We start from the raw sequence: 14374 nt of genomic DNA, 5'->3' as shown, positions 1-14374 counted from the left end.
TCTTTGGAGAAAGGTCTGTTCTAGTCCTTTGCCCATTTTTTATTCAGGTTGCAGATCCAGATTTTTTATAATAATATTTTTGCAGATTGCCAGTAGAACATATTTAACATACTCTTAAAGAGAATAATTGTGTTAACCTAAAATGTGACTGACAGAATACGTATGAGCTAAATGTACTTTGTAATTCTTTTTTTATAAAGGGCTATTTAGAAACCAAAAAATATTAAGAGAATATAGAGACTTCCTGGGAAACACCAAGGTAAGATTATCTTTCTGATAATGTTATGTGTGTATATTTTGCACAGTGAAATTTTAGCATGTCTGATCAAATTTCAAGATTTTCTTGAGTACATTGTAATTTACTGAATTATATAGTCTGTCTCTGGTTTTCTTGAAATTAAAAAAACTGGGACATAACTTCTCTTTAAATTCATAACAGTGGTATAAATGTATAAATATAGGTAAGGGAGAAGACTTTATTTTCTTAGGTTTTCAGCAAAATTTAACTCTCTCATATACTTTGTCCTCTCTCCTACTTCTAACCCTGATTAAATATTCAAACTGCCACTTTTTTGGTTGTGCTCAAAAAGTTTAGCCCTTGGAGGAGAAAATCACACAGCCATTCTGATTGTTCTTTCTCATTATGTGAGTATATATGAAATCGGTGGGCACAGTACTATTTGACCGTCTTACTGAACTTACATGGTGCAGTCTCTCACTCTGAGATAGCTCTTGCAGATTTTTCCTCTCTTCCCAAACTTCCTACAGCCTTCCTCTTCAGCTGATGACCTTTCTTCATCTTTCACTGAAAAAATAGATGTAATCGGATAAAAGTACCTCACTTTGCAGCACCAGATTTACTAACTTACCTACTTGTGTGCCAGAATACTTCCTATTAGAGGGAAATTAATACTGGGAGCAGTATAGGAAGTTTACTTTTATTATCCTACCCCTTATTCTCTTTTGAATCATCTTCATTTGGGCTTTCATCCCCACCACTCCACTGAAATGGCTCTTATCAAAGTCACCAGTTCCTCCAAAATACCAAGTAGTCATGTCCAGAGTCAGCGTTGCTCTTAAACCTAATTGGGAGGTATCTCGTGTCACGAAGTGAATGTCCCATCTGGAGAAAAGGCTAGCTTTCTTCTGAGTTACATTTGAGACATTGCTCCCTTTTGGCAAAACTTAGGTTGGCAATGATGACAACTCTAGTCATATTGTATTTGATATTCTTTTCTTTTCCATTTATTATATTCAAAACTCCTTAATTTCCATTTCCCCTTGGAGTTTTGTGTTTCTGGCATCTCATTGGTGGGATCTTTGCCTTATTAGCCAGCCTTGTCACTTGTGCCATGGCAGTTGCTGCCGCTGCCTTTGGCTGTGGAATAATTTAGACTCGTGGGACCTGCCTCCTGGGAAGATCTGTTCCTAGGTCTTAATCTGTTTTATGTGGAGGATCATTGTCACCAGATTTTTGAGAGTAGCTGCTGACTTCTGAAAACAGTGTTACTAGAGGCCTTTTGAGGATTCATACTTGTCAACCTTGAAATGTTCCAGGGTTTGAATGGAATATCTTTTTTTTTTTTTTAAGATTTATTTATTCATTTATTAGAGTGAGCAAGAGAGAGAGACCACGATTAGGGGCAAGGGGAGAGGGAGAAGCAGACCCCCTGCTGAGCAGGGAGCCTGACACAGGGCTTGATCCTAGGACTCTGAGATCATGACCTGAGCTGAAGACAGACACTTACCCAACTGAGCCCCCCAGGCACCCCTAGAATTTGTTTCTATTACACTCTTTTTTTGGTAGTAATAGGATAACACTTTAATTTCCCTCTACTGTTCCCATATTTCTGTAAGGAACATTCACTCTCCTACTGAAGATGGCTGCTTTCCTTCTCTAAAATGTATGGGGCTAGTCCTGTTAAATATTTTAAAATTAAATATTCTTTACTTTTTTTTTTTTTCTCCTGATCCAGACACTTGTTTTTCTATGGTATTTTTCTTTGTATTAGGGGAACTCTTTTTTTTTTTTAATGATTTTTTTATTATATTATGTTAGTCACCATACAGTAGATCCCCGGTTTCCGATGTAAGGCTCGATGATTCATTAGTTGTGTATAACACCCAGTGCACCATGCAATACATGCCCTCCTTACTACCCACCACCGGTCTATCCCATCCCCCACCCCCCTCCCCTCTGAGGCCCTCAGTTTGTTTCTCATAGTCCATGGTCTCTCATGCTTCATTCCTGTATTAGGGGAACTCTTGTAATGATATGTGCGAACTCACTGTGTCCTGGGTCTGCCAAAGCATTCTCTCGTCAGAACAGTATCTAACTGTTTCATATCTAATTTCTCCATGTCCTTTTAATACATTTCTCCTTTAATATGTTTCTACTTTCTTGTGCCTTTCCTTAGAATTCTAATTCTGTGAATTTGTTTGTGATAGTCCTTTAGAGTATCAGAAGTACCTTTATCTCTACTTGCAATTATAACCTTGAAATGCCAGGAGTGTTTTAAGCATTTTATGCTGATTTTGCTGGTAGTCCTTTTTGAAATATTGCCAGATTTTCTAATTTTGTTCCAGTGTTTTAAAAAAATTTGTTTATTATGAAAAATTTCAAATATATCCAGAAGTAGAAAAAATAAATATTTGATATACCCATCTTCCAGTTTCAGTTATTCCCAGCATGTTGGCCATTCTGATCGCTAAGGGGCAGTTCTCCAGTTGCTTTTATTATGGAATTTAGGGGTGGGTTTAATAGGATGCTTCCCAAGGGGGTTGTGAATCCTGGCTCCTCGTAGATCTCTTGCTTTTCCTTGGACTTTGTCACCATTTCTGATCTAATGACTACCAACGTGTTTTCACCTTTTCTGTAATCGTTTTTTATCAGCAATTTGAGCTCCATGAATCTCTTTTTCTTTATAACATTCTATTCTAAAGATCTCATTTTCCTTCCTTATTTGTCTTATTTATCCCAAAAGTTCTCATACCTTTCTTCTATAGAAATATTTCTCATTTTCCAGTTTAAACAGCATCTTTTCATTTATCTCTCTGCATTTTTTTTTACTGTTCCTAAAATAATTTTTTGGAGTTTTGCTTTTCTCTGTTCAGCCAAAGGATGCAGCACGTTCTCATTGTAATAAAACAGACATACTCTGGTTTTTATTTATCGATGAACAATAGAACTCAAATCTAGAGCCATGGTCAGAGTTTGTAGTTGCGAATCTAAGTTCAAGTAAAATCATAGATAAGGTTTCTTCCTGTCGAATTCCTTGTGTTAGCTCTGGAGGCAGTTCAAAACAATTTCGGGGCATCTAATTGCATATTGTTTGTCAAGAGCTAGTCTTAACACTTAAAATCTAGAAGCTCTCTCTTGTGTTCTGTTGTCCACAGGGAACGTAGAAAATGCCATTTAAATCTGGACTGGGCACCGGACTGCAAAACACTATAAAAGTGAGAAAAAATTTAAATAGGCATTTTTCTCCCCTAATTCCTGATATAGAATCTCACCTCAGCTTTCTTGGCAATACCCAGTCAGGGTGCATCTATAGCATTCAAGTGTAAGCTGCAGCAGCGTATCTTACAGGACCTGCACCCTCAGTGAGGGCTATTTCTACTTCTTCAAGGCCCTTGTAGTCTGTATGCAAGGGGACAAAATTGCCAGAAGCTGTGGTGACTTACTATGGCATGACCCCAGTAACAACCTAAAATTTTAGTCCTTATTTGTTTTCCTCATCTGTTTTTCAGAGTTCCAAGCCAGTACATTAGAGCTTAAAGATTCTTCTGGTTTAGACTTACCCAGAAAATTGTAGACAACTCTACCTGTCTTGCCCAAATATGGAGCCAATGAAGAAGAGAATGTGTACCAACTCCTAAAATAAAGGAGGGAGCTAATAAGCATGACCAGCATTCTCTCCTAAATTTACCTCACTAAACTTAGTCAACCTCCAGAGTGCCACTGGGAAGGAGGGGAGGCCACCAGTATTGCGGTGGGGGGGGGGGGGGGGATCTCTTCTCATGGAAATCCAAGAAGGAAGAAATATTGAAGTGCCTGCCACCAGTAGCGAGTATTCCTTTTCCTTGGAACACCTTGTTCTCTAGGAGCCCAAGACAGTCTTTCTCCTGGTTTTCCTTGTACTTCATTAATACCTCCACTTCCTTCATCTCTTCTGCAAAAAAAAAAAAAAAAAAAAGCCTGCTTATTTATTCAATCTCAAAAGATTCGTTTATAGACCCTTTTATATTTAAATCCCACTAGCAGGTCCAACTGGCATTTTCTCCAAGATGGATACCTAGTGTAACTGCTTCTCACCATGCCTCTTACTGAAACCTTAGTCTAAACCTCACCATCCTTTACCTGGAGTCCTCTCCTAATTGTTCTCTCCACCTCTGCTTTTGTCCCCTTAATTTATTCTCTACATTTTACTGAAAGATTTTATTTATTTATTTGTCAGACTCAGAGGGAGAGCACAGAAGCGGGGGGAGCAGCAGGCAGAGGGAGAAGCAGTCTCCCCGCTGAGCAAGGAACCCAATGAGGGGCTCAGTCCCGGGACCCTAGGATCATGACCTGAGCCGAAGGCACACACTTAACTGACTGAGCCACCTAGGCATCCCTATTCTCTACATTTTAAGCTATATCTTTGTAAAACCTAAATTAGACTATATCAAATATCTGCATAAAATCATCTGGCGCCACCTTTTTGCCAGTAGAATAAGAGTTATACTCCTTACCATAGTTTCCAAAATCCTATGGAATATGGTCCCTGTCTCCTTCTCTGTCCTCAACCCCTACCATTTTCCTTGCTTTCTTAGCTCTTAGCCACACTAACCTTATTTTGTCCTTTCCACATACCAAACTTATTTCTGTTCCACAGTCTTTAAATGTGCTGTATGTATACTCTGCCTGAAACCATTCTTCCAAATTTTTTTCATGGTTACTGCCTTCTCCTCTTTGAACCTCTTTCCTACTCTAGCTAAAATAACCCTACCCACATACGTCCTCCCCCGACCCCATACATGATCCTCTCCATTCTATTTTCTTTGTTATGGTCATTATTATCTGATGTTATATATTTGTTTATGGACTTATTCTCTATCTTCCTGAACTAAATTGTGAAATCAGTGAAGGCAGGACTCTTATTTACTGTCAGGTCCCAGCATCTAGAATTGTGCCGGCATATAGTAGTTGCACAATAAATATTTCTTGAATAAATGATATAAGGCAGAATATATGAGGTGCTCTAATAGAAATGTTAAATTCAATAATAAATGTGCAGCAGAGTGAGTATTTATTCTCTGTGATGGACCAAGAAAGGCTTTACACAGAAAAGTGCCAGTCAGCCTAACATGGAATAGGATGAGTAAAAGCTGCACAAATGGAAGATGATGATGGCATTCCAGGGAGAGGAAAGAGCAGGAGAAACAACATAGAAAGTGTACATGGAAGGAACAGCAAAACTACATGTAACTCAAGAAAAAATAGTTTACTTGGTTTGTTTCTTTTGTTTTGGTCTGTTTTGAAATTAAACATCATCACTTGAGGTTTTTGGTATTTAGAGAGCAGTAAGGAGTTAAATTAGAGAAGCAAACTTGGCTTTGGCTGTTCTTGTTTAAAAGTTAAGTTGCTCAAGAAATAGAAAAATTTTAGAGTATATTGATCTTAGTTCAATACAGTTTTATCACTTTATCCCTAGTTTCTATGTAACCAACTCAGATCTTTTCTGGCAATAGGCAGGAAATTACTTAAAAGAAAACAAATAATTAAGGTTTTGGAAAAGGACTCACATGTATACTCTCAATTTCTATCTTCTCACTTTTTAAAGTGGAGATTCTGGAGAAAAAGAAGCAAATAACTAAATCTAGTTCAGAGGGTTTGATAGAGGGCATATTTTCTGGTGTGTCAGATAACTTATAAGCATTAAACTGTTTCTCTGGGAAATTTTAAAGATTTTTTTGGTGTTTTTGTTTGTTTGTTTGTTTGTTTTTATAGCCACGGTCCAGAACAACATCAGTTTTTTTTAAAGGGCCAGGAAAAGTGGTGATGGTTGCCATTTGCATGTAAGTACCATTTAAAATAGAAATAGATTATTTTTAGTGTGTACATCTATGAATGTAAAAATTTATTACTTGGTATTTATGTAAAGAGTTAGAAGTTCATGTTATTATATAAGGAAGTTGAATGAGCCTTTGTTAATTATTGTCAGTAAAGTGATGAGGGAAGAGTCCGTATAGATATCCATGCTTGTGCTGGGTCTGTTTTTGGAGTAGTCAGGATCTAAGAATAGTTGCTCTCTGAAAATTCTTTTATTTTCCTTGGAGTTGATAGAAGTCTTTTTTAAAAAGGTGAAGTGGCTGAGATCATTTTTTGAGTAACTAAACCAACATAGGTCATAACTACTGAAGAATATTTACAGTCTTGTTTTTCCCCACTTAACTTGGAAGAACGTAATTGATGTTTGTACCTCTTCTTTTCTCTTCTGTCTTCTTGATTCCTATTGTTTTGTTATCTTTTTTCTCTTTTACTGATTAATCTATTTTAGGATATTTACAAGTATTAATTCCATAATTCATTAGTTTGTTTCTTTATTTCTAAAATATATACATAGACATGTCAGGAATTGTGATAGTGTCTTGAAATACAAAGATAAATTCATAATTCTCATCTTTAAGGATTGGAGGGGCACTAGACTGGAGGACGTCCTGTACAGTAATGCAGAGAAGAAGTGATGATGCCCTAAACTGAGATAGTGAAGGTAGGGATGGAAAGACATGTTTAGGTCCAAGAAGTATTTAGGAGGTATGGTCAAGGAGGGTGCCCAGGTTTCTGGTTTGGACAGTTGGATAGATACGGCATCATCACTCAGGGAAGGAGCACTTGAAGGAGAGGCAGGGTAGCAGCAAAGGAAATGATGAGTTTATTTTTGAGTTTGAGTGATCTGCTTGTGGGGCACCCAAGTGGAGTTGGTCAACAGCATTAATTCTTCTTGTCAGTAAAGTGAGGTTAGCAATTAAAACTTTCTTCATTGGAAGAATGTATGTAATATATGTAAACTGCTTAGTGTAATACCCAGTACATAATAGGTACTTAATAATTATTAATATTTTGGTCTGAAGTTCACAAAGGAAAGGTCGATTAGGGATTTATAGTTGAGAGTTATTAATATATCGATGATAATTAAAGCCATAGGAGTAGTTAATATCGCCTGGAGAATGTGTATGAAGTGTGAGGAAGAAAAATCCCTCAGGAGGAAACCTTGAAGAATGCTAACATCTGCGGAATGGGTAGAGGAAAAGAGCCTGCAGTGGAGACTGAGGAAGATAAAGGAGCAAGAAAGAAAGGAAAGCAAACCGGGACCTAGGAAGAAAACCAGGGATATTATGGACGCCAAGGAACACAGTCTTTTAAGAAGATAGTGGTATATGCTTCTGTGAGCTTAAGGAAAATACTAAAATGTTTTCAGGAATTTAGTAGCAAGAAACAGTTGTGGTATTGATAAGAATAACCTGTTGAGGTATCTGAGGCATAAGCGATTGTTAAATGGACTGAAGACTTGGTGCAAAATGTGGAAAACGGAGACAGCAAGAGATACAATTTTTTCAAGAAATTATCTGAAGTGGAAAAGAGGGGAAAGAGTAGCTGGAAGGGGATGTACAGTTTCGGTATTTATACAATGAGGATATTCATATTTATGTAATAATAGCAATATAATGAAACATGGTCAGTGACTAAGTGTAGTGCCCGAGGTAAACCGTATCAGTCATTACTGTTGGAATCTGAACAGTGAGCTTCCTCAGAGCTAACCATGTCTACTTTCCGCATCTGTTATCTTCTAGTATGACTCTGCAACTGCTTGGTCTAGATTTGTCTTCACCTCTGGCATCTGGCACCTTCACATCTGGCCTGCTTAAATAAACAGACTTTCACTGAAGTCTTGGTTTTGACACTAGTGTGTTGGACAATATCAAGTGCAGATCCTCTTTACCTAAGACACTTAATTTCCTTTCTGACTTTACTTCGTCCAAATATAAAACACTCTTCCTCATCAGTTCTCAAAATACCCTTAAGTAATTTGTTTACACAAATCATGTTTCTTCACTTGAATATTTAATGATATCATAATCTGTATTTTTCAAACTTATACTCTTGTTACCTAAAATATAATAAATTCTTTTTAAAATATTTTATTTATTTTTATTATATTTGGTTAGCCACTGTATAGTTCATCATTAGTTTTTGATGTAGTGTTCAATGATTCATTAGTTATGTATAAAATATAATAAATTCTTAAAGGCTAGAGATTCTTTTTAATTTACTTTAAGCAGAATCTAGTATAGAGATTTATATACTCAAATAAGCTTTTGGTGGAAATTTTTATCAAAACCTATGCTAAATTGTTTTATCTTTCTCTCCTAGCAATGGATTAAACTGCTTCTTTAAATTTCTTGCCTGGATTTATACGGGTTCAGCAAGTATGTTCTCTGAAGCTATACACTCTTTATCTGATACTTGTAATCAGGTAAGGTGTAAAAGTTTTTTTCTTATTAATTTTAAAATAAATTTTTTAAGGCTTTAGTCTAAAAGTTGTAAAAACAGAATGATTCCTATAGTTGGCTTGAGGAATAAAATGAAAGTTTTTTTTTTTTACTTTTGATGATGAAGTACATAGGAATTTGATCATAGTATTTTATTCATTATTATTTTTTATTTTTTATTTTTTTATTTTTTATTTTTTTTTTTAAAGATTTTATTTATTTATTCGACAGAGATAGAGACAGCCAGCGAGAGAGGGAACACAAGCAGGGGGAGTGGGAGAGGAAGAAGCAGGCTCACAGCAGAAGAGCCTGATGTGGGGCTCGATCCCAGATCACCGGGATCACGCCCTGAGCCGAAGGCAGACGCTTAACCGCTGTGCCACCCAGGCGCTCCCATTATTATTTTTTAAATCAAGGATCTTTATTACTTTTTTTTTTTTAAGAGAGAGAGAAAATGAGGTGAGAGGGTAGGGAGGGGGCCAGAGGGAGAGAGAGAAATTCAAGCAGGCTCCACACCCAGTATGGAGCCCAGTGAAGGGCTTGATCTCATAACCCTGAGATCATGACCTGAGCTGAAATCAAGAGTCAGATGCCTAACTGACTGAACCACCCAGGTGCCCTGGTCATAGTATTTTAAAGCAGATTGTTATGCTTTAAGAACTTAACAACAATGGAATGCGAAGTATAAGATTATCAGTACTAAGTGTTGGGCAAAGGCTTTTGTATAAGAGATTCTTATCATTAGGTAGAAATTTGGTCTCTGAATATGAATTCTTATGAGTATAAGGGCCAGTTAAGTTTTTTGAATAAAGCTATAAAATAATCGGGGTGCCTGGGTGACTCAGTGGGTTAAGCATCTGACTCTTGATTTTGGCTCAGGTTGTGATCTCAGGGTTGTGGGATCAAGCCCCACATTGGGCTCCAGGCTCCATGTGGAGTTTGCCGGTCCCTCTCCCTCTGCTCCTCCTCAATGCACACACCCTCAAGTGCATGTGCGCTCTCTCCCTCTTTCCCCCAAAGAAAGAAAGAAAGAAAATCTTAAAAAACTAAGGCTGTAAAATAATCACAGGTGATTAATGAACTAAAATGATTTGACATTAGACTTTTTTTTTTCTTTAGATTTTATTTATTAGAGAGAGAGCATGAGCTGGGGGAGGGCCGGAGGGAGAAGGTGAGAGAGACTCTCAAACAGACTCTCTGCTGAGCATGGAGCCGGATGTGGGGCTTGATCTCACCACTTAACCAACTGGCACCCCGGCACCCATAAACTGGGATATTTAATTCCTTTCCTTGAATGTGCAAATAAAGAAATATTTTTATAAAATTAAGAGCAACAAACAAATCCCAAAGCCAGCAGAAGGAAGGAAATAAAGATTAGAGCAGAAATAAATGATATAGAAACTAGAAAAACAATAGATTAATGAAACCAGGATCTGGTTCTTTTTTTTTTTTTAACAAGAGAGAACACACATGCCATGTGGAAGCAGTGGGTGGAGAGGCAGAGGGTGAGAGAATTTTAAGTAGACTCCACTGTTACCATGGAGCCCCACATGGAACTCGATTTCACAACTCTGAGATCATGACCTGAATCGAAATCAAGAGTCAGATGCTTTACCAACTGAGCCACCCAGGCACCCCTAGGAGTTGGTTCTTTGGAAAAAAGTCAGCAAAATTGATAAGCCTCTAGCTAGATTCATCAAGAAAAAAAAAAGTCTCAAAAATCACAAATGAGAGAGAAATAACCAATATCACAGAAATGCAAAAAACTGTAAGAGAATATTATGAAAAATTATATGCCAACAAATTGGATAACCTAGAAGAAAATGGATAAATTAACCTACCAAAACTAAAGCAGGAAGAAATAGAAAATTTGAACAGCCTGATGACTAGCAAAGAAATTGAATCAGTAATCAAAAACTCCAGGGGCACCTGGGTGGCTCAGATGCTTAAGCGTCTGCCTTTGGCTTAGGTCATAATCTCGGTCCTGGGATTCAGCCCCTCATCTGGCTCCCTGCTTAGGGGGAAGTCTGCCTCTCCCTCTGCCTCTCCTGCCTGCTCGTGCCCTCTCTCTCTCCCTCTTCTCTCTCAAATGAATAAACAAAATCTTCAAAAGAAAAAAAAGCCTCCCAGCAAACAAAAGTGCAGGACCAGACGGTTTCGCAGGTAAATTCTACCAAACATATAAAGAAGAGTTAGTACTTATTCTTCTGAAACTATCCCAAAAAATAGAAGAAGGAAAACTTCCAAATCCATTCTGTGAGGCCAGCATTACTCTGATCCCAAAACTAGATAAAGATACCACTAAAATACAGGCCAAACCTTTGATGAACATAGATGCAAAAATCCTCAACAAAATACTAGCAAACCAAATCCAACAATACATTAAAATAATCATTCACCACAATCAAGTGGGCCTTATTCCTGGGTTGCCAAGGTGGTTCAGTATTCCCAAATCAATCAGTGTGATACATCACATCAATAAGAGAAAGGATAAGAACTGTATGATCCTTTCAATAGATGGGAAAAAGCACTTGATAAAGTACAATATCCATTCATAATAAAAACCCTCAACAAAGTAGGTTTAGAGGGAATATACATCAACAAATAAAGGACCTATATGAAAAACCCACAGGGAACATCATAGTCAATGGGCAAAAACTGAGAGCTTTCCCCCTAAGGTGAGAAACAAGACAAGGATATCCACTCTCACCACATTTATTCAACATAGTACTGGAAGTTCTAGCCACAGCAATCAGACAACAGAAAGAAATAAAGGGTATCCAAACTGATAAGGAGGAAGTAAAACTTCCACTGTTTGCAGATGACATGGTATATATAGAAAATCCCAAGACTCCACAAAGAAACTATTAGACTGATAAGTGAATTAAGTCAAATCTCAGGATACAAAATCACCATACAGAAATCCTTTACATTTCTATATACTAATAATGAAGCAGCAGAAAAAGAAATTAAGAAAACAATCACATTTTGCAATTGTACCAAAAATAATAAAGTCTATAGGAATAAACTTAACCAAAAAGGTGAAAGACCTGTACTCTGAAAACTGTAAAACACTGATGAAAGAAATTTAAGAAGACACAAAGAAATGGAAAGACATTCCATGCTCATGGATCGGAAGAAAAAATTTTGTTAAAATGTCTATTTTACCAGGGCGCCTGGGTGGCTCAGTTGTTAAGCGTCTGCCTTCGGCTCGGGGCGTGATCCCGGGGTGCTGGGATCAAGCCCCACATGGGGCTCCCTGCTGGGAGCCTGCTTCTTCCTCTCCCACTCCCCCTGCTTGTGTTCTGTCTGTCGCTGGCTGTGTCTCTCTTTGTCAAATAAATAAATAAAATCTTAAAAAAAAAAGTCTATATTACCCAAAGCAATCTACAGATTTAGTGTAATCGCTGTCAAAATAGCAACATTTTTCACCAAGTTAGAGCAAACCTAAAATTTGTATGGAACTACAAAAGACCCTGAATAGCCAAACAGTCTTGAAAAACAAAAGCTAAGCTGGTGGTATCACAATTCCAGGCTTCAAGTTATATTACAAAGCTGTATTAATCAAAACAGTATGGAATTGGCACAAAGTAGACACATAGATCAATGGAACAGAATAGAAAACCCAGAAATAGACCCACAATTATACAATTAACCTTCGACAAAGCAGGAAAGAATATCCACTGGAAAAAAGACAGTATCTCATAAATGGTGTTGGGAAAACTGGACAGCTACATGCAAAGGAATGAAACCAGACAACTTTCTTACATTGTACCCAAAAGTAAATGCAAAGTGCATTAAAGGCCTAAATGTGGGGCCTGAAACCATAAAAATCCAGAAGAGAGTAGAGGCAGTAATTTCTCTGACAAAGTATTGGGACCACATCAAAATAAAAAGCTTTTGTGCAGTGAAGGAAACAGTCAACAAGACTAAAAGGCAACCTGTTAGTGGGAGAAGATATTTACAAATGACATATCTGATAAAGGGTTAGTAGCCAAAATATATAGAGAACTGATAGAACACCCCCTAAACAAATAATCCAATTAAAAAATGGGCAGAAGACATAAACAGATATTTCTCCAGAGAAGATACGCAGATGGCCAACAGGCACATGAAAAGATGCTCAGCATTACAAACTACCCTATAATCCAGTAGTCAAACTACTGGGTGCTATCCAAAAAATACAAGAATACAGGGACACCTGGGTGGCTCCGTCTGTTAGGCATCTGCCTTCGGCTCAGGTCATGATCCTAGGACCTTGGGATTGAGCCCTGCATGGGGCTGCCTGCTCAGCGGGGAGCCTTCTTCTCCCTCTCCTGCTCCCCATGCTTGTGCTCTCTCTTTCTGTCAAATAAATAAATAAAATCTTAAAAAAAAATACAAGAATACTAATTCAAAGGGATACATGCACCCTGTGTTTATAGCAGCATTATTTATAATAGCCAAGATACGGAAGTAGCCCAAGTGTCCATCAGTAGATGAATGGTTAAGAAGTTGTGGGGGATATATATATGTGTGTATATATACATATATTTATATAAATGGAATATTATTTGCCATAAAAATTGAAATCTTGCATTTGCAACAACATGATTGTAGCTAGAGAGTATAAAGTCAGTAAGAAAAAGACAAATACCACATGATTTCATTCATATGTAGAATTTAAGAAACAAATGAGCAAAGGGGAAAAAAAAGAGGCACAAACCAAGAAACAGACTCTTAACTATAGAGAACAAACTAACGGTTACCAGAAGGAAGGTGGGGGGGGATGGGTGAAATAGGTGATGGGGATTAAGAAAGGCACATATGATGAACACTGGGTGATGCATGGGAGTTTTGAAGCACTATGTTGTACACCTGAAATTAATATAACCCTGTCTATTAACTATACTAGAAGTAAAATAAAAACAATTTAAAAAATTCAACAAATGGTTGCCTCTGATGTTGGAAGAGATTGACTGAAAAGAGGTACAGGAGAATTTTCTGAGGTGATTGAAAAGTTCTGTGTCTTGATGGGAATATATGTTACAAGGGTGTTGATTGTCAAGGCTTAGGGGTGCCTGGGTGGCACAGTCGTTAAGGGTCTTCCTTCGGCTCAGGGCGTGATCCCAGAGTCCAGGGATTGAGCCCCACATCAGGCTTCTCCGCTGGGAGCCTGCTTCTTCCTCTCCCACTCCCCCTGCTTGTGTTCCCTCTCTCGCTGGCTGTCTCTTTCTCTCTGCCAAATAAATAAATAAAATCTTAAAAAAAAAATAATAAAAATGATTTGTCAAAGCTTAAAGAGCTGTATATTCAGGATTCTTGCATTTCATTGCGTGTGAATTTTACTTCAAATTTAAAATTTCCATATGTGGAAATGTGATTACTGACTATATATTTTAAAATGTTAAGGAATTAGTATTAATATTTAAAAATATGGTAATGGTCTTGTGTCTGAATTTTCTAAAACTCTGTAGAGTTTTAGTCATTCAGATAAAATATTTAAAGATGAAATGGCGTGAAGCTTAGAATTTACTTCAAACTGTTCATGGGAGGAGTGGGTATGGATTAGAGAAAACAGATGTGGTTATGTATTTATAATTACTGAAGCTGAGTAACGGATGAGTTGGATTTATTGAAATGTTCTATAGGGTTTTTAAAAAATGTTTTATCCATCTCTCTGTATGTTGACAATTCCCATAATAGAAAGTGCAAAAATAAATGATGTAGATTGTGATCATCTTTTTTTTTTTTTTTTAAGATTATATTTAGTTATTTGACAGAGAGCACAAGCAGGGGGAGTGGGAGAGGGAGAAGCAGGCTTCCCTCTGATCAGGGAGCCCGATGTGGGGCTCAATCC

At 37.4% G+C, this 14374-nt stretch overlaps 1 protein-coding gene across 1 annotated transcript in view; it reads left to right on the top strand.

Annotated features, from left to right (window-relative positions):
* Nucleotides 1–14374, top strand: part of SLC30A9 (solute carrier family 30 member 9) — an 83505-nt gene that overhangs the window by 38893 nt on the left and 30238 nt on the right. Inside the window, exons 7-9 of the mRNA XM_045815987.2 lie at nucleotides 201–259; nucleotides 5993–6060; nucleotides 8417–8519. Coding sequence (XP_045671943.1) covers nucleotides 201–259; nucleotides 5993–6060; nucleotides 8417–8519 — 230 coding nt within the window. The remainder of the gene's footprint in view (nucleotides 1–200; nucleotides 260–5992; nucleotides 6061–8416; nucleotides 8520–14374) is intronic.

This window comes from Ursus americanus, chromosome 8 (assembly GCF_024610735.1).
Source record: "Ursus americanus isolate L20-20 chromosome 8, mUrsAme1.1.p, whole genome shotgun sequence".
NCBI lineage: Eukaryota > Metazoa > Chordata > Mammalia > Carnivora > Ursidae > Ursus > Ursus americanus.
Note: the sequence above shows the minus strand (reverse complement) of the source record. Positions and strands in the feature narration are given on the sequence as shown.